The sequence below is a fragment of the Rhinopithecus roxellana genome, chromosome 11 (assembly GCF_007565055.1).
Source record: "Rhinopithecus roxellana isolate Shanxi Qingling chromosome 11, ASM756505v1, whole genome shotgun sequence".
Classification (NCBI taxonomy): Eukaryota; Metazoa; Chordata; class Mammalia; order Primates; family Cercopithecidae; genus Rhinopithecus; species Rhinopithecus roxellana.
In genome coordinates, this window is record NC_044559.1 from 90,515,277 (window position 1) to 90,534,552 (window position 19,276).

Below are 19,276 nucleotides of genomic sequence, written 5' to 3' on the forward strand. Positions count from 1 at the left end.
CTAAAACTAAAATGAGCATGTACATATTGAACTTGGGCACCCAGCACCCTTTTCCTGCCTTGCCTCCAGAACACTGGTAGCAGGTGCACACCTTCCATGTAGGAGAGGTTGGCAGTCTTCTCTGGGGGTGTGGGGGGTGAAGTCTACATACATGCACCTGAAGCAAGCTCCCCTTCCTTTCCTTTCCTTTCCTTTTTCCTTTCCCCTTTCCCCTTTCCTTTCCTTTCCTTTCCTTTCTCTCACTCTGTCGCCCGGGCTGGAGTGCAGTGGCGGGATCTCGGCTCACTGCAGGCTCCGCCTCCCGGGTTCAGGCCATTCTCCTGCCTCAGCCTCCCGAGTAGCTGGGACTACAGGCGCCCGCCACCTCGCCCGGCTAATTTTTGGTATTTTTAGTTGAGACGGGGTTTCACCGTGTTAGCCAGTATGGTCTCGATCCCCTGACCTCATGACCCACCCGCTGGCAGGGTACTTTCTATCAGTTTTTAGTGATCCACTCATTAATCTGAATGAACGCAGAAGAATCTTAACAGTTGAGAAACACCTCCATCATGAAATATGCCAACACGAACTAGCTAAATTACCTCAGAGGAAGTAGTGGCACTCCAGCAAACAGTATACCACAAAAAAAAAAAAAAAAAAAAAAAACAAAAACAAAAAAAATTGCAAATAATATCCTCACAGTGAGAAAAAATGGCACATCCATAAGAGTAACAGTATGATATGAAGAAGGGGCAAAAACACAACTTAAAAAGAACTCACGGAGCTAAGCAACATGATCACCTAAATTAGGGTGGGAGTTGGGGTATCAGCAAACTGTTTCTGTAAAAGGCCACATAGTAAATATTCTAAGCCTGCAGGATTTGCCGTCTCTCAACTCTGCCATTGTAGCTAGAAGACAGTCATAGACAATGCATAAAAGAATGCACATGAATGTTTCTTTATTTACAAAAACTTTATTTATACTGCTTGACCCAGTGGCATCATTGCTGGATTTGATTGTGCCATAATCTTCTGACATTTGGTCAAAATTTGTAATAAATAAATAACAGATTGGATCATAAAGCATAAACATTACTCTGTAGGATGGAAAGAGATAAAGAGATGGAACATAGGAAGGAAAAACCAAAGGATCAATCCAGGAAATCCAAAATTTATCCAATAGAAGTTCCAGAGACAGAGAAAAAAGAAAAACGAGGACAGATCATTTTTTGAAACATACAATACATTTGTATAGAACTGAAGGACATGTCTCCATATTTAAAAAGTTCACTGAATACCCAACAATTAATGAAAAAAAAAAAAAAAAGCACGAACCAAAGTGTATCTGCATACAACAGGGGGGAAAATGTATAAACACCTCCAGAGGAAAAAAAATAGATTATACACAAAGAAATAGGAATCAGAATATTGTCTGATTCTCTACAGTGAGAGTGGTATGGGAAGATAGTAATTCAATGTCTCAAAAATGCTGAGGGAAAATTATTTACCACCTAGAATTATATTACAGCAATCTATCAATCAGTAATACTGTACTAAAAAACTTAGACATGAAATTTTTATTTCACACGCACCCTTTCTTAAAAATCTATTAGTAGAAGGTGCTTCAACAAAATGAGTGGTAAATTAAGAAAACAAATACATGGAATCCAGGAAATAGGGATCCTGTTCTGGAAAATGGTGAAGTACTAGGTACACAGCTAGAATTGGATATTGGAGCTGACAAATGGAGTGCTGCAGAAAAATAGGATGATCTAAATTGCTTGAGTATTTGGAAAGCTTAGGTATTTGACATATATATATATTCTTTTCTTTTTTTTGAGATGGAATCTTGCTCTGTTGCAGGCTTGAGTGCCATGGTGCAATCTTAGCTCACTGCAACCACCGCCTCCCGAGTTCAAGCGATTCTCCTGCCTCAGCCTCCTGAGTAGCTGGGACTACAGGTGCCCATCACCACATCTGGTTAATTTTTGTATTTTTAGTAGAGATGAGATTTCACCATGTTGGCCAGGATGGTCTCGATCTCTTGACCTGGTGATCCACCCACATTGGCCTCCCAAGGTGGGCTGGGATTACAGGCGTGAGCTACTGTGCCCAGCCCTTGAAATGTATTTTTAAATATTGGGACAAACAACAAGCCCTAGATACAGACAAAACAGCAAATGTAAAAGAGGTAAAGAGAGAAAGAAAATAGGAACAATCCTTAAACTGTAAGAAAAGCAAAACGTTGAATGAGAATGGCAACATAGTCCAGTACACCACTTAATTCATGAGTGTCTTCGTTTACACAGTGATCATGAGTCATCTCACCTAGTTATTTAACACTGTAATCATAACATATTAATATGGGAAGCAGGGAGAGTAAATGATTCTGAATCCTCAGTTAAAATAGCAAGAAATTAAAATATCAACAAAATTAAAAATTATTATAAGAATTAAACAGTAGTTAAAATAAAATGATTGCATCTAAAAAGAGTAATTGGTAAGAAGTTGAGAGGGAAGAGCAAGGATGAATGTTTTTAATACAGGGCTTTTCTCCTATTTGCTTCTTAAGCTACAGTATGTGCATAAAATACAGTTATCCATGCTTCCTTAATACTTTCCATTTCTAAGACTTACCTATTAAATTTCAAGTACCCCAAGAAAGCTAATACTATAAGATATTATCAGCTAATACCATAGGATTCATTTGTTGATAAGTGGGAACATGTCCAAAAAGAACTGGGTCACCATAGGCACCTGGAGACAAAGTAGAAATGAAAGAAAATCAGTAAGGGAGAGGTAAGGAGGTGCTGGGGGGAAACTGAATTGTAGGACATTCAGTTGATGTCCAGAGAGCTGGAGAATTGGTTGGTATGGAAAAACTCCACACTCTGGTATAAGAAGTGTGGAGTATATAGAAAAACAATTTTCTTTTTCTTCTTAATGGTGACCAAAGAAAACCCAAAAGGAGATTACATCTAAGGTTATGTGAGTTGCTCCCTACTTCCTCTCCACTGTCAACAACACAGAAAGGGATTTTTCTGCCCACAGTATCAAATGATCATTGCCCTTATCTTTGTTATTCTTCTTTACAGCACTTATTACTAGTTGACACTGTAGTGTGTAGCTATTTTTATTTTTTACCATCTCATCAACAAGAATGCAAGAAGTCCTCTGGTGGTAGGAACTTTGTCTTATTCACTACTGTATCCCCAGCACAAAGAACAGTGTAAGAGTTTAATAAATACTCATTGAATAAACAAATGAATTCTCCACTTATTTTTCTATCAGAAAAAGTTTTATTTTTATTAAAGATCTGCGGCAAATGCTACCAGGGACTAAGCCAATTTTTGCTTGAGTCACAATTTTGCCACATGGGGGCGCTGCTGTTACTCACAAGGGTATCCTAAGCATTCCCCAACATTCTTAAGGGAACCCTTCAACTGGGAATGGCCACAACTACCAAGTACTAACAGTACAAGGAAAGATCCTCCAGTTTGACATATAGACTGATATATTTTAGAGTAATATAAGGACCCACAGACTCCTGTTCTCTGTTACTTCGTTGCAAACTATGCAGGGATTCTCATTTGTCAGAAGTTTAATATCTTTCAGATCTGGGCCCTAAAATAAATTTTTTTAGAAATCAGACATTGTTTCAGAAACAAAAATAAAACCAACCTATGGCATAGCTGCTTCTTTATCAAAATCAAGATTGTCTATGATCTTTCTCCTCCTGGTGACTGGGGAATTTAATTCCTAATCCTGATATAATTGTCAGGAAATCAAACTTTAAAATACACCAGTGTATCCACTTGAAACTATTACATACAATGCTTTAAAAATACAATAAGAAATTTTCTTCAAAAATTCTTGTTATATCAGAATATATGTGAAGTGGATCTAGCAAAATGTTATGATACCATTTAAACAACACTGACTGACTTTACATTCAAAGCACAGTCAAAGATGCAAAGTAAAACATCAAATATTAAGGTATAAATTTGGTCAAGAGGTTTTTATAGTCCCTCTAAAAGTCTTTTTTTCCACTGTGAGAAATTACAGGAATTTTAGGAATATATATAAAACTAGACGTTTTACAATGTCACTCTGGTGCCACATGTTTCTTGATGGAATTTGTTCTGAAAGGAAAGCTAGAAAACTGATTTCTCTCAGCTTAAGTGACTACAAATGAATTTTGATTGCTATCCTCTTGATAAAAATCTTTTGTGCCTCAATTAGATGAACAATTCAATGGCAATACAAAAATTAGCAGATTTGTTTAGTAAGTATCAACAACAAATAATTGCTGTTGCTGACTAAGGGCAAAAAGGCAATTGTGATGGGACGTGAAGAACAGAAATCCTGGTGATATGAATGTTAACCAACAAAGTTCTCAAACTTGTCATTTAACACATTACTGAATTCTCTGATGGCAAAGTAGAAGTACAACTTTGCTCTAAGCTCCAAGTCCTGTATTACTCAAAAGTTCTTCAAATCTTAAATTGTTACCAAGAATGAATAGATGCCCCAAATATCCACTTTGGGGCGGGATATTCTGCTCAAATTAATGAATAGACTGTTGTTAAACATATATGCCATGAAAACTGACTCTGTGCAAGTTAAAGGCTACAATGGGAAAACAACCAAATGCAGAACACGGAACAAGCTACAGTCCAAATGACCTGGCAACCAACAAATCCATGGCATTACAAAATGAAAGAGACTTCAAATACATCAAAAACAAATGCCATCTGTGGGCTTTTTCTAGGATCCTGATACAAACAAACCTACTTGAAGAACTTATTAATTTTGTTACGTATAATAATGCTAGATGGTTAAATAAAAATCTATTAGTTAGAAATGCATACTGAAATGTGTGTGTGTAGATAGATAAATAGACAGAGAGAGAGACTGAGAGAGTGAGAGAGAAAGATTATAAAGACATATGTTGTCTGGGTGTGGTGGCTAAAGCCTCTAATCCCAGCACTTCGGGAGACCAAGGTAGGTAGATCACAAGGTCAGGAGATTGAGGCCATCCTGGCTAACACAGTGAAACCCGGTCTCCACTAAAAATACAAAAAATTAGCTGGGCGTGGTGGCGGCGCCTGTAGTCCCAGCTATCCGGAAGGCTGAGGCCCAAGAATCGCTTCAACCTGGGAGGCGGAGGTTGCAATGAGCCAGGATCCCGCCACCGCACTCCAGTCTGGGTGACAGAGCGAGACTCCGTCTCGGAAAAAAAAAAAAAAAAAAAAAAAGACATGTGGAAGATTTCCTTTTAAAATACTCTAGAAAGAAAAAAAAATTTTTTTTTTTGAGACGGAGTCTCGCTCTGTCACCCAGGCTGGAGTGCAGTGGCCGGATCTCAGCTCACTGCAAGCTCCACCTCCCGGGTTCACGCCATTCTCCTGCCTCAGCCTCCTGAGTAGCTGGGACTGCAGGTGCCCGCCACCTCACCCGGCTAGTTTTTTGTATTTTTTAGTAGAGACGGGGTTTCACCGGGTTAGCCAGGATGGTCTCGATCTCCTGACCTCGTGATCCACCCGTCTCGGCCTCCCAGAGTGCTGGGATTACAGGCTTGAGCCACCACGCCTGGCCGACAAGAAAAAAAATATTACACATATGTGGGAAGAGGTGTGAGGATAGACTAAAATTAGCAAAATAGTAATAATTATTGGAGTTGATATTTATCATACTAGCTTCTCTACTTTTGTGTATGCTTTACCTTTCCTACTGAAAGGAAGAAAAACAAGTATTTCCTTGAAGTCGTATAGTCATTTCAGCCTTCAGAAGTCTGCCACTGAAGGTTACAGTGTTGGCTAGATTTCCATATTCCCATATTTACCTTAGGACTACCTTTGCAGGAGGTGACAGTGAGGAATGCAATAAAACCTGAGAATATGGATTGATGCTGCTGCATAAATGTGTCTTCAGGTGAATGGGAGGGAGAAATGTTGGATAACCTTGCAATGTCTCATTCATTAAATTTGCCTTTTTCCAGAAAGACACTGAAAGACCATTTTAATGGTCAGACCTGGAATATTCTTTATTTATTTATCTAAGTCAGAGATACTCACTCATAACCATATGTGACCAGACAGGGTTCTTAATGGAGCCCTTAAAGCAAGCAGATGGAAATCAAGGATATTTCAGAGAAGTGTTAATGCTCTGATGAAGATCTGGATATAATTACAAATGTAGACATGCATATGAGTATTCTAACTAGAAATGAAGAAAATTATTTTCACAGCGGTAGGAATCTCTATATTGGCATTCTGACAACCCTGTAATATTATTGGGTCACAAACATTAAACTCTTTACAAAAGCTAAATCAAATGCATCTATTGGTGAAAGCACTTTATCAGCGAATACACAGAATATCAATGGTGTATTCTTTATAATAAACGGCTGTGCTATTAAAATTAGTAGAAAAGAAATACTGAGGAATGTTTCCTATAACATTAGTAAATTCTGGCATGCCCTTTGTCATGTTGATGACCCTTGATAATCCTTAATATATGCTCATGGCCACAGAACCTATACGGAATCAAGGGAAAATTAATTTTCTCGTAGATATTCTGATTCCAGAAATATCTCTAACACTTTATAAATATTGTACAATATACTTACACATAAATCATGAAAATGTTTCCTAAGTAAAAACCCTTAAAAGTTTGTAAGTCAGGTTTTATGAGTCCCATTTTGCAGATAAGCAAACTGAGACCCTAAGAAGTTTGCCAGAATCAGTTCCAAATTCCAAATGTCAACTGACATATGCAATAAAGAGTACCTGTGTTGAGTCCAAATGTTTCCTTACCTAGTCTTCATGTAATCTTCCATTTCAATTTTCATCTAATCTGTTGGCTCTATTGCCCTATTGCCCTATTGACTTCCAAGGTCATATGCAAAGATGTTGCCTCTGTCTAGGTCATTTGAATGGAAACCCATTTGCTATTGTTTGAGGGCTAATTTTGCAAGTCATTTCATAACTTTCTGTTCAAAAATACCTTTAAAATATTTTAAAATACATCATGGTGCTTTGAGGCTTAATATTAAGAAATATTTTCAAGAATTAAAGTCTCATAAAAGTGAAGAAAAGTGAGAGCCAAATCCAGATTTAATTCAAATGTGTTAAACTCTTGGTCTTGCTCACAAAATTTCACCCACAAAAACAGTTATGGCTTCGCTATCCCTAGGGTTGCTTAGCCAATAAAAATGAACCATCTTTAATTTCCCTCTTTATTTCATACCTCCACTTCTGTTTCCTTAGAAAAGTTCTGTTGATTTTATTTTAAATATATCCAGAATCTAACCAATGCTCACCACTTCCACTGCTACCACCCTGGTCCAAGCACTATCATCTATCTCCTGGATTGATATGGTAGCCTCATTACTGTGTCCCCTGCTAAGAGGAATCATCTCAGTCAGTCTGTGCTTCTATAACAAAAATACTATTTCCTGGGTGGTTTAAACAGTAAGCATTTATTTCTCACAGTTCTAATGGCTGGAAAGTCCAAAATGAAGGTACCAGAAGACCTGACATCAAAGAGAGCCTGATTTGTGGCTTCTTAATAGATGCCTTCTCTTCTAGCAGAGAGACAGAAGAAGCAAGCTCTCTCACATCTGTCTCTTCTCATCCTTATAATCCCACTGATCTGTCATGAGGGCTCCAACACTATGACCTAATACCTCACAAAGGCTCTATCTCCAAATACCATCACATTGGGAATTGGGGTTTCAATATGTGGATTTTGGGGAGGGTAAATGAAAACATTCGATCCACAGTAGTGACCCTTTTAATAGGTAATTTGATCACATATTAACTCTGCACAGAAATCTCCAGTTAGCTCCCCATTTCTCCATAATAAAGCCAGTATTCTTACAATGTCATCCAAAGCCCTCCATGACATCCATCTCCAATTATTCTATCACTTGCTCTCTTCATTCTAGGCTCATTGGCCTCCTTGTTGTTCATGGAACACATGATCTGCTTCCACATTAGGCCTTTGTACTGGCCACTCCCCAAATACATATTTAAGTCTCACAAGCTCATCTCCTTCAGGGTTTGCTCAGGCCAGTTTCTTAATGGCTCTAACCATCCTATTTAAAACTGCAACCCACCTCATACTTTGCACTCCCAATCTTCCTTATATTTTTTCTTTTTTTCATAGTACGTATGACCTACTAATACATTATATATGTTTATTTTTAATTGTCTGTCATATCCCTTTGGAATGTAATCTTCACAAGGGCACAGGCCTTTATTTTGCACACAGATGTATTCCCAGTGTCTGGAACAGTGTCTAGCACATAATGATTATACAAATTATGTATTTTTAAAATAAATAAAATATCTGAAGTCAACAACTGTTAAGATATCAGTACATCCTTTTTCAGTTATGAATTTCTAAGTTTATGTCTGGCAACTGAGTTTCATATTGGACTGAAATTTGGCAGTATTGCCAAACTGAGATTTGATTTGTTTACCCAATTTAAACAAAATATGTTTAGCTATTTGAAATCCTATAAGGACAATAAAACAGAAAGTCTTTAGATACATGACACTGTTTTATAATTGTATAAATCATTAAGGCCCTAGATGTATTGGGGATATTTAACTTGTCAGGTAGTTTACGGTTATGTGATATTAAGTGCAAAAGAAGTTACTAGTTGCTAAGTACACAATGTAGTATAATTTTGCTTCTGTTGAAAGGCAAATCAGAAATAATCAGCTCACTATAGTCGACAAGTAAAAGAAAAAAAAACTTATAAAAAGTATACAGGCAATTTACTAAAATCTTTCAGAACACAGTCTTTTCTTTTTCTCTTGAGGGACTACTCTATGTCTTTGTAGTAATTTCTGCAGCCTCAAGTATTCAGTGTAGCTTAGAATTACATATCTTATTTTGGATTTCTCAAGTAGCCTCATGGATAATCTTCCCTCTTCTAACAATTTGTTATCCTGAACCAGATCAGACCTGGTTGTGATGCCGACTTAAGGGGTCGTGCCAAGGTAGGGGCCATACACAGTTCCTGGAGGCTGACTCAGTCAGAGTGGCTACTGATTACTGTTGAGAAAGAGATTGATGGTCAGTATTTTTTTTCCTTAATATTATTTTATCATGAACATTTTTCCTTGTCAATCAATATATTGCTACCAAAACAATTTTTATGGCAGCACATCATTCCTATCACATAGTTTTGTTTTATTTTTATTTTTTATTTTTGTGGGCACATAGTGTGTATATTTCTGGGGTACATGAGATGTTTTGATAGAGGCATGTGATGTGTAATAATCACATAAGGGTAAATGTAGTTTCCATACCCTTAAGCATTTACCCTTTGTATAAAAAACAATCCAATTATACTTTTATTTTTAAATGTATAATTCATTAATTATTGACTATAGTTACCCCATTGTGGTAGCCAATACTAGGTCTTACTTATTCATTCTAATATTTTGTAACCTCAGTTGTTAGTATTAAGACTAAATATCAATTATAAGATCCAAAGGGTAGGTGTAAAGTCAGAACTATGCAGTAAGATAAGATCAGGAACAGAGATAATAGAAAAATGTCTGAGAACTAACAGCAATGTGTGTAACACAGGGGAGAATAATATTCAACATAAATAATTCAAGAAGATTTGTCCTAGGAGAAGCAAAGTGAGAGCCCACATTCTCGGTGGGTTCCTCTGTTCTTCTGTCACTGGGAAGTAAAGTATGATGAGCAAGAAGCAGAAAGTTGATGGGGTCCTTCAGCTTCCTGGAGTGACTCTCTGCAGCTCTTGGGCAAAACAGATGTCTCAATGACTACCTGGGAGAGTGAGGGGAAAACTCAGAGCCTTTCAAGCAACAGAGGTGTGAGAGAGAAATTATCCACATAATTCCCATTAGTCTGTTTTTCAGAGATACAAGTTGTCAAGCCCAATTGGGACATTAAATGATAAGGGTTCAGTATTACCCTTCTGTACTGTGCAAAAGGGAATAGTCAAAAGCATATTTACTGTTCTCATGAAATTTGTAGTTTAACTATGAAGACAAGAGATATCTCTGTGAAAAGTAAAGATCACTTGCTGATCAACTACGTTTTCTCACTTTCTAGTTTTTGTCTTTGTATATACCTCCTTTAAGAATACTTTCTCCGAAATTCTTTCCAGTCTGACTGACTGAGGAAATTTTCAGGACTCAATCCCATGTACAGATGTCGAACATTACATAATCAGTTATACTATATCCATTGTACTTGTGACTCTCATAAAAATATATTTTTTCAATAACTATTTATTACATATCTGCAATGTGCCAAGTTGTGTTGTAGATGTTAGGAAAAATGAACTAGACAAAACATTGTCTTTGTCCTCATGGAACTTACATCTCAGTATTATAAGTGTACATACCCTCTCTTCCTACTAGGAGAAAACATTATTTTTAATCATTCTTTCACAGAGAGTTTCCTTTTTTTTTTTTTTTTTATTATTATTATACTTTAAGTTCTAGGGTACATGTGCATAACGTGCAGGTTTGTTACATATGTATACTTATGCCATGTTGGTGTGCTGCACCCATCAACTCGTCAGCACCCATCAATTCATCATTTATATCTTGTATAACTCCCCAATGCAAGCCCTCCCTCCTCCCCCCTCCCCCCTCCCCATGATAGGCCCCAGTGCGTGATGTTCCCCTTCCCGAGTCCAAGTGATCTCATTGTTCAGTTCCCACCTATGAGTGAGAACATGCGGTGTTTGGTTTTCTGTTCTTGTGATAGTTTGCTAAGAATGATGGTTTCCAGCTGCATCCATGTCCCTACAAAGGACGCAAACTCATCCTTTTTTATGGCTGCATAGTATTCCATGGTGTATATGTGCCACATTTTCTTAATGCAGTCTGTCACAGATGGACATTTGGGTTGATTCCAAGTCTTTGCTATTGTGAATAGTGCCGCAATAAACATACGTGTACATGTGTCTTTGTAGTAGAATAATTTGTAATCCTTTGGGTATATACCCAGTAGTGGGATGGCTGGGTCATATGGTACATCTAGTTCTAGATCCTTGAGGAATTGCCATACTGTTTTCCATAATGGTTGAACTAGTTTACAATCCCACCAACAGTGTAAAAGTGTTCCTATTTCTCCACATCCTCTCCAACACCTGTTGTTTCCTGACTTCTTAATGATTGCCATTCTAACTGGTGTGAGATGGTATCTCATTGTGGTTTTGATTTGCATTTCTCTGATGGCGAGTGATGATGAGCATTTTTTCATGTGTCTGTTGGCTGTATGAATATCTTCTTTTGAGAAATGTCTGTTCATATCCTTTCCCCACTTTTTGATGGGGTTGTTTGTTTGTTTCTCGTATATTTGTTTGAGTTCTTTGTAGATTCTGGATATTAGCCCTTTGTCAGATGAGTAGGTTGCAAAAATTTTCTCCCATTCTGTAGGTTGCCTGTTCACTCTGATGGTAGTTTCTTTTGCTGTGCAAAAGCTCTTTAGTTTAATTAGATCCCATTTGTCAATTTTGGCTTTTGCTGCCGTTGCTTTTGGTGTTTTAGACATGAAGTCCTTGCCCATGCCTATGTCCTGAATGGTATTACCTAGGTTTTCTTCTAGGGTTTTTATGGTATTAGGTCTAACATTTAAGTCTCTAATCCATCTTGAATTAATCTTCGTATAAGGGGTAAGGAAAGGATCCAGTTTCAGCTTTCTACTTATGGCTAGCCAATTTTCCCAGCACCATTTATTAAATAGGGAATCCTTTCCCCATTTCTTGTTTCTCTCAGGTTTGTCAAAGATCAGATGGCTGTAGATGTGTGGTATTATTTCTGAGGACTCTGTTCTGTTCCATTGATCTATATCTCTGTTTTGGTACCAGTACCATGCTGTTTTGGTGACTGTAGCCTTGTAGTATAGTTTGAAGTCAGGTAGCGTGACGCCTCCAGCTTTGTCCTTTTGACTTAGGATTGTCTTGGCAATGCGGGCTCTTTTTTGGTTCCATATGAACTTTAAAGCAGTTTTTTCCAATTCTGTGAAGAAACTCATTGGTAGCTTGATGGGGATGGCATTGAATCTATAAATAACCTTGGGGAGTATGGCCATTTTCACGATATTGATTCTTCCTATCCATGAGCATGGTATGTTCTTCCATTTGTTTGTGTCCTCTTTGATTTCACTGAGCAGTGGTTTGTAGTTCTCCTTGAAGAGGTCCTTGACATCCCTTGTAAGCTGGATTCCTAGGTATTTTATTCTCTTTGAAGCAATTGTGAATGGAAGTTCATTCCTGATTTGGCTCTCTGCTTGTCTGTTACTGGTGTATAAGAATGCTTGTGATTTTTGCACATTAATTTTGTATCCTGAGACTTTGCTGAAGTTGCTTATCAGCTTAAGGAGATTTTGGGCTGAGACGATGGGGTTTTCTAAATATACAATCATGTCATTTGCCAACAGGGACAATTTGACTTCTTCTTTTCCTAACTGGATACCCTTGATTTCTTTCTCTTGCCTGATTGCCCTAGCCAGAACTTCCAACACGATGTTGAATAGGAGTGGTGAGAGAGGGCATCCCTGTCTTGTGCCAGTTTTCAAAGGGAATTTTTCCAGTTTTTGCCCATTCAGTATGATATTGGCTGTGGGTTTGTCATAAATAGCTCTTATTATTTTGAGGTACGTTCCATCAATACCGAATTTATTGAGCGTTTTTAGCATGAAGGGCTGTTGAATTTTGTCAAAAGCCTTTTCTGCATCTATTGAGACAATCATGTGGTTCTTGTCTTTGGTTCTGTTTATATACTGGATTACGTTTATTGATTTGCGAATGTTGAACCAGCCTTGCATCCCAGGGATGAAGCCCACTTGATCATGGTGGATAAGCTTTTTGATGTGCTGCTGAATCCGGTTTGCCAGTATTTTATTGAGGATTTTTGCATCAATGTTCATCAGGGATATTGGTCTAAAATTCTCTTTTTTTGATGTGTCTCTGCCAGGCTTTGGTATCAGGATGATGTTGGCCTCACAAAATGAGTTAGGGAGGATTCCCTCTTTTTCTATTGATTGGAATAGTTTCAGAAGGAATGGTACCAGCTCCTCCTTGTACCTCTGGTAGAATTCAGCTGTGAATCCATCTGGTCCTGGACTTTTTTTGGTGGGTAGGCTATTAATTGTTGCCTCAATTTCAGAGCCTACTATTGGTCTATTCAGGGATTCAACTTCTTCCTGGTTTAGCCTTGGGAGAGTGTAAGTGTCCAGGAATTTATCCATTTCTTCTAGATTTTCTAGTTGATTTGCGTAGAGGCGATTATAGTATTCTCTGATGGTAGTTTGTATTTCTGTGGGGTCAGTGGTGATATCCCCTTTATCATTTTTTATTGCATCTATTTGATTCCTCTCTCTTTTCTTCTTTATTAGCCTTGCTAGCGGTCTGTCAATTTTGTTGATCTTTTCAAAAAACCAACTCCTGGATTCATTGATTTTTTGGAGGGTTTTTTGTGTCTCTATCTCCTTCATTTCGGCTCTGATCTTAGTTATTTCTTGCCTTCTGCTACCTTTTGAACGTCTTTGCTCTTGCCTCTCTAGTTCTTTTAATTGTGATGTTAGAGTGTCAATTTTAGATCTTTCCTGCTTTCTCTTGTGGGCATTTAGTGCTATAAATTTCCCTCTACACACTGCTTTAAATGTGTCCCAGAGATTCTGGTATGTTGTATCTTTGTTCTCATTGGTTTCAAAGAACATCTTTATTTCTGCCTTCATTTCGTTATGTACCAGTAGTCATTCAGGAGCAGGTTGTTCAGTTTCCATGTAGTTGAGCGGTTTTGATTGAGTTTCTTAGTCCTGAGTTCTAGTTTGATTGCACTGTGGTCTGAGAGACAGTTTGTTATAATTTGTGTTCTTTTACATTTGCTGAGGAGTGCTTTACTTCCAATTATGTGGTCAATTTTGGAATAAGTGCGATGTGGTGCTGAGAAGAATGTATACTCTGTTGATTTGGGGTGGAGAGTTCTATAGATGTCTATTAGGTCCGCTTGGTGCAGAGATGAGTTCAATCTGGGTGCTCCTGTATTGGGTGCATATAGATTTAGGAGAGTTAGCTCTTCCTGTTGAATTGATCCCTTTACCATTATGTAATGGCCTTCTTTGTCTCTTTTGATCTTTGATGGTTTAAAGTCTGTTTTATCAGAGACAAGGATTGCAACCCCTGCTTTTTTTTGTTCTCCATTTGCTTGGTAGATCTTCCTCCATCCCTTTATTTTGAGCCTATGTATGTCTCTGCATGTGAGATGGGTCTCCTGAATACAGCAGACTGATGGGTCTTGACTCTTTATCCAGTTTGCCAGTCTGTGTCTTTTAATTGGAGCATTTAGTCCATTAACATTTAAGGTTAATATTGTTATGTGTGAACTTGATCCTGCCATTATGATATTAACTGGTTATTTTGCTCGTTAGTCGATGCAGTTTCTTCCTAGCCTCGATGGTCTTTACATTTTGGCATGTTTTTGTGATGGCTGGTACCGGTTGTTCCTTTCCATGTTTAGGGCTTCCTTCAGGGTCTCTTGTAAGGCAGGCCTGGTGGTGACAAAATCTCTAAGCATTTGCTTATCTGTAAAGGATTTTATTTCTCCTTCACTTATGAAACTTAGTTTGGCTGGATATGAAATTCTGGGTTTAAAATTCTTTTCTTTAAGAACGTTGAATATTGGCCCCCACTCTCTTCTGGCTTGTAGAGTTTCTGCCGAGAGATCTGCTGTTAGTCTGATGGGCTTCCCTTTGTGGGTTACCCGACCTTTCTCTCTGGCTGCCCTTAAGATTTTTTCCTTCATTTCAACTTTGGTGAATCTGGCAATGATGTGTCTTGGAGTTGCTCTTCTGGAGGAGTATCTTTGTGGCGTTCTCTGTATTTCCTGAATTTGAATGTTGTCCTGCCCTACTAGGTTGGGGAAGTTCTCCTGGATGATATCCTGAAGAGTGTTTTCCAACTTGGTTCCATTTTCCCCCTCACTTTCAGGCACCCCAATCAGACGTAGATTTGGTCTTTTTACGTAATCCCATACTTCTTGCAGGCTTTGCTCATTTCTTTTTCTTCTTTTTTCTTTTGGTTTCTCTTCTCACTTCATTTCATTCATTTGATCTTCAATCGCTGATACTCTTTCTTCCAGTTGATCGAGTCGGTTACTGAAGCTTGTGCATTTGTCACGTATTTCTCGTGTCATGGTTTTCATCTCTGTCATTTCGTTTATGATCTTCTCTGCATTAATTAGTCTAGCTGTCAATTCTTCCACTCTTTTTTCAAGATTTTTAGTTTCTTTGCGCTGGGTACGTAATTCCTCCTTTACGTACGTAATTCCTCCTTCCTCTGATAAGTTTGATGGACTGAAGCCTCCTTCTCTCCTCTCGTCCAAGTCATTCTCTGACCAGCTTTGATCCGTTGCTGGCGATGGGCTGCGCTCCTTCGCAGGGGGAGATGTGCTCTTATTTTTTGAATTTCCAGCTTTTCTGCCCTGCTTCTTCCCCATCTTTGTGGTTTTATCTGTCTCTGGTCTTTGATGGTGGTGACGTACTGATGGGGTTTTGGTATAGGTGTCCTTCCTGTTTGATAGTTTTCCTTCTGATAGTCAGAAGGACTGTCTGTTGGTCTGTTGGAGATTGCTTGAGGTCCACTCCAGACCCTGTTTGCCTGGGTATCAGCAGCAGAGGTTGCCGAAGATAGAATATTGCTGAACAGCGAGTGTACCTGTCTGATTCTTCCTTTGGAAGTTTCCTCTCAGGGGTGTACTCCACCCTGTGAGGTGTGGGGTGTCAGACTGCCCCTAGTGGGGGATTTCTCCCAGCTAGGCTACTCAGGGGTCAGAGATACACCTGAGCAGGCAGTCTGTCCGTTCTCAGATCTCAACCTCCGCGTTGGGAGATCCACGTCTCTCCCCAAAGCTGTCAGACAGAGTCGTTCGCGTCTGCACCGGCTCCCGCTACTTCCCCTGTTGGTCTTCAGCTGTGCGCTGTCCCCAGAGGTGGAGACTACAGAGACAGGCAGGCTTCCTTGAGCTGCTGTGAGCTCCACCCAGTTCGAGCTTCCCAGCGGCTTTGTTTACCTACTTAAGCCTCAGCAATGGCGGGCGCCCCTCCCCCAGCCTCGCTGCTGCCTTGCGGATAGATCGCGGCAGACTGCTGTGTTAGCAGTGAGGGAGGCTTCGTGGGCGTGGGACCCTCCTGGCCAGGATTGGGATATATTCTCCTGGTGTGCCTGTATGCTTACAGCGCAGTATTGGGGTGGGAGTTACCCGATTTTCCAGGTGTTGTGTGTCTCAGTTCCCCTGGCTAGGAAAACGGATCCCCTTCCCCCTTGCGCTTCCAGGTGAGGCGATGCCTCGCCCTGCTTCAGCTCTCGCTGGTCAGGCTGCAGCAGCTGACCAGCACCGATTGTCCGGCACTCCCTAGTGAGATGACCCCAGTACCTCAGTTGAAAATGCAGAAATCACCGGTCTTCTGTGTCGCTCGCGCTGGGAGTTGGAGACTGGAGCTGTTCCTATTCGGCCATCTTGCTCCGCCCCCCCGAGAGTTTCTTAAACTTATTTCATCAGAGACTATTGAAAAGCACACACTCTTCCATCCCCCCAGAATGAGAATCCTGGGGGAGGGATTGGGAAGTCTATTTTTTAAGAAACTCACTGGGTGTTTCATGTGCATTCACAGCTTTAGGTAACTCTGGGGGAAAGCACTACCTCATTAAGAGCATACTGCCCAAGAAATTGGTAATATCCATTGTACTATATCTGTAGGATCCCTTTTGATTGTCATTACCAAACATCTCATCCTTGGAGAATGTGAAAGCTCTCCAAGGCTTTCCACAGCCAATTCACCTAACAAAAAATAAGGCAAACTTTTTCAAGAATACCATTATTTTTAAATAAAATGCCTCTACATGGCAGATGTTATTATGTTCTACTTTGGGGATGAAAAGAATCAAACATTATTAGTTATGGTCCACAAAATCACAAGATTTATTTTAAAGATACAGTTCAGATGATGAACATATCTCATCAAAGAAGGCAAAACTGAGTAGATCTCAGAAGTCCACCATGTACAGTATTTTAAAATGCTCCCTAAAGTTGTTCTTTGTGAGTTAATGAAGGTCAGTGTAGTCAATATTCAGTAGGTAATCCTAGCAAGTACACATAGAGTTAATATTATTCAAATATCTTACACAGGCTTATTGCATGTAACACACTGTTCTAAGTAACATACAGATATTAAGATGACTTAATTCTCAAAACATGTCTCAAAACATGAAGTGAGTTTTTGTTTTTATGCCCATTTTGCAGGTGAGAAAACTGAGGCATAGGGAAGGTAAGTAACCTGCTTAAGGTTACATAGCTGGTAAATTGTAGCCAGGAGTTTGAATCTAGGTGACAAAATCTATGCTCTTAATCACTAAACTGCCCTGCCTTAGTTTTTATACTTCTTTAGAAGTCTCAGACCAAAAGAAGTTTAGAAAATTCTAATAGAACAAGCAAGAATTTGCTGATCACAGCTTCCTTGCCCCAATCCTTTAATCAGCTTCATTTTCATTGACTTCTTTTTTAAATGAAGATAACAATGTTGTTGGACAGGATCATCTAGTGGTTAGCGGTTCAGCATAAGAATGACTTGCTTCTGAAGCTCAGCTCTACCACTTGCTTGCTGTATGACCTTGAGAAAGTTACCTCTCCAAGTCTGTTTCCTCATCTTTAAAAGAGAGGTTATAATAGGACCCACATCATCCTATTGTTTAAAGAGAAAACAACATAGCCCACTTAAAGCACTTAGAAAGTGTTCCATAAATATTATTAGTGTAATAAATAGCAGCAACATCAATAAAGTATGAACCAAATGATCCCTTGATTCGTATACTAACACTAAAAATGGTTTATTTTCCTTCTAATTAAAAGAAAATTACAACAACCAAGCAACAAACCAAACCATAGCCATAAAATCAATTATATCTTTTGTGAGAAAACTGGAAAGGCTATTGGACACATTAATTCATTTGTCATCAGTCATCTCCTCTATTCCAAAATGTTTGCGTGCTAGCATCCTGAGACACCTTGCATAATATAATCTGTGACTCCAAGAGGTCAAATGGGCAGGCAGTTAATGCTTCTCTGTGAATAGCTCAATAATTCATTTTATAAATTTCAGTTTAAAGCCTGCGTTGAGGTTAAGAAAAATTGACGTTCAGTCTGTGAACTTAATGTCAAGCTCCAGAAAAACTCTGGGCAGCACATGGTTAGCAATTAAGTGGACACAGACAATAAAGACATTGCCAAATTGTAAAACAAGACTTGGAAATCACAGAAAATGTTGCTAGTTATTGATTACGGTGACCATTCAGTTCCTACTGAGCCACCCAAAAGAATCATTCATTTTCCAGCAGTGAGCCTGCTCATTTGCAAGATAAAAGAGAGACATTTCTGCACATGCCCATAATGTTCTTCACCACTGGGGGCAGCTTTACATAAGACTGCATTCAGTGAAACCAAAGCAACAGTCCGAGCAGCTTTCAGAATGACAGTCTGCAGAAGTGAGCTGAGCGTGTGCGCGGTACGGGGCTCTCCTGCCTTCTGGGCTCCAACGCAGCTCTGTGGCTGAACTGGGTGCTCACCACGGGAACTGCTGGGCTATGGAATACAGATGTGGCAGCTCAGGTAGCCCCACATTGCCTGGAGGAATACATCATGTTTTTCGATAAGAAGAAATTGTAGGAGCTAGTTTTTGTTTTTTTTTAACCGTCCCCCCGCCCCCCAAAAAACTATAAAGATGCAAAAACGTAATATCCATGAAGATCCTATTACCTAGGAAGATTTTGATGTTTTGCTGCGAATGCGGTGTTGGGATTTATTTGTTCTTGGAGTGTTCTGCGTGGCTGGCAAAGAATAATGTTCCAAAATCGGTCCATCTCCCAAGGGGTCCAATTTTTCTTCCTGGGTGTCAGCGAGCCCTGACTCACTACAGTGCAGCTGACAGGGGCTGTCATGCAACTGGCCCCTAAGCCAAAGCAAAAGACCTAAGGACGACCTTTGAACAATACAAAGGATGGGTATGTTTTGTCATTTTTTCTTCTTTCCTTCTTAAAAACAAAAAAACAAAAAACCTCTAGTCTGTGTAATAATTCTGCCTTAATTATTTTAGAGATTACCTTGCTCTGCTCTAAGACTGAATTTATTTGCTTAGTGGACACGTTTCCTTGTTTAACTGTTTTAAAAAACAAAACACTAAAGACAATTCTCTTTAATTACAAAGAGATAATATGAGATGTTAAATGTTATCTAGATTT

At 39.0% G+C, this 19,276-nt stretch overlaps 2 protein-coding genes across 4 annotated transcripts in view; one reads left to right on the forward strand and one right to left on the reverse strand.

Moving 5' to 3' along the window:
- Positions 1–19,276, reverse strand: part of CTNNA3 (catenin alpha 3) — a 1,783,100-nt gene that overhangs the window by 996,041 nt on the left and 767,783 nt on the right. The gene's annotated exons all lie outside the window — the stretch shown is intronic.
- The window catches only part of LRRTM3 (leucine rich repeat transmembrane neuronal 3), a 173,273-nt gene continuing 172,482 nt past the window's right edge, over positions 18,486–19,276 (forward strand). Inside the window, exon 1 of the mRNA XM_010363502.2 lies at positions 18,486–19,039. Within this exon, the coding sequence (XP_010361804.1) occupies positions 19,036–19,039 (4 nt within the window). The 5' untranslated portion in view covers positions 18,486–19,035. The remainder of the gene's footprint in view (positions 19,040–19,276) is intronic.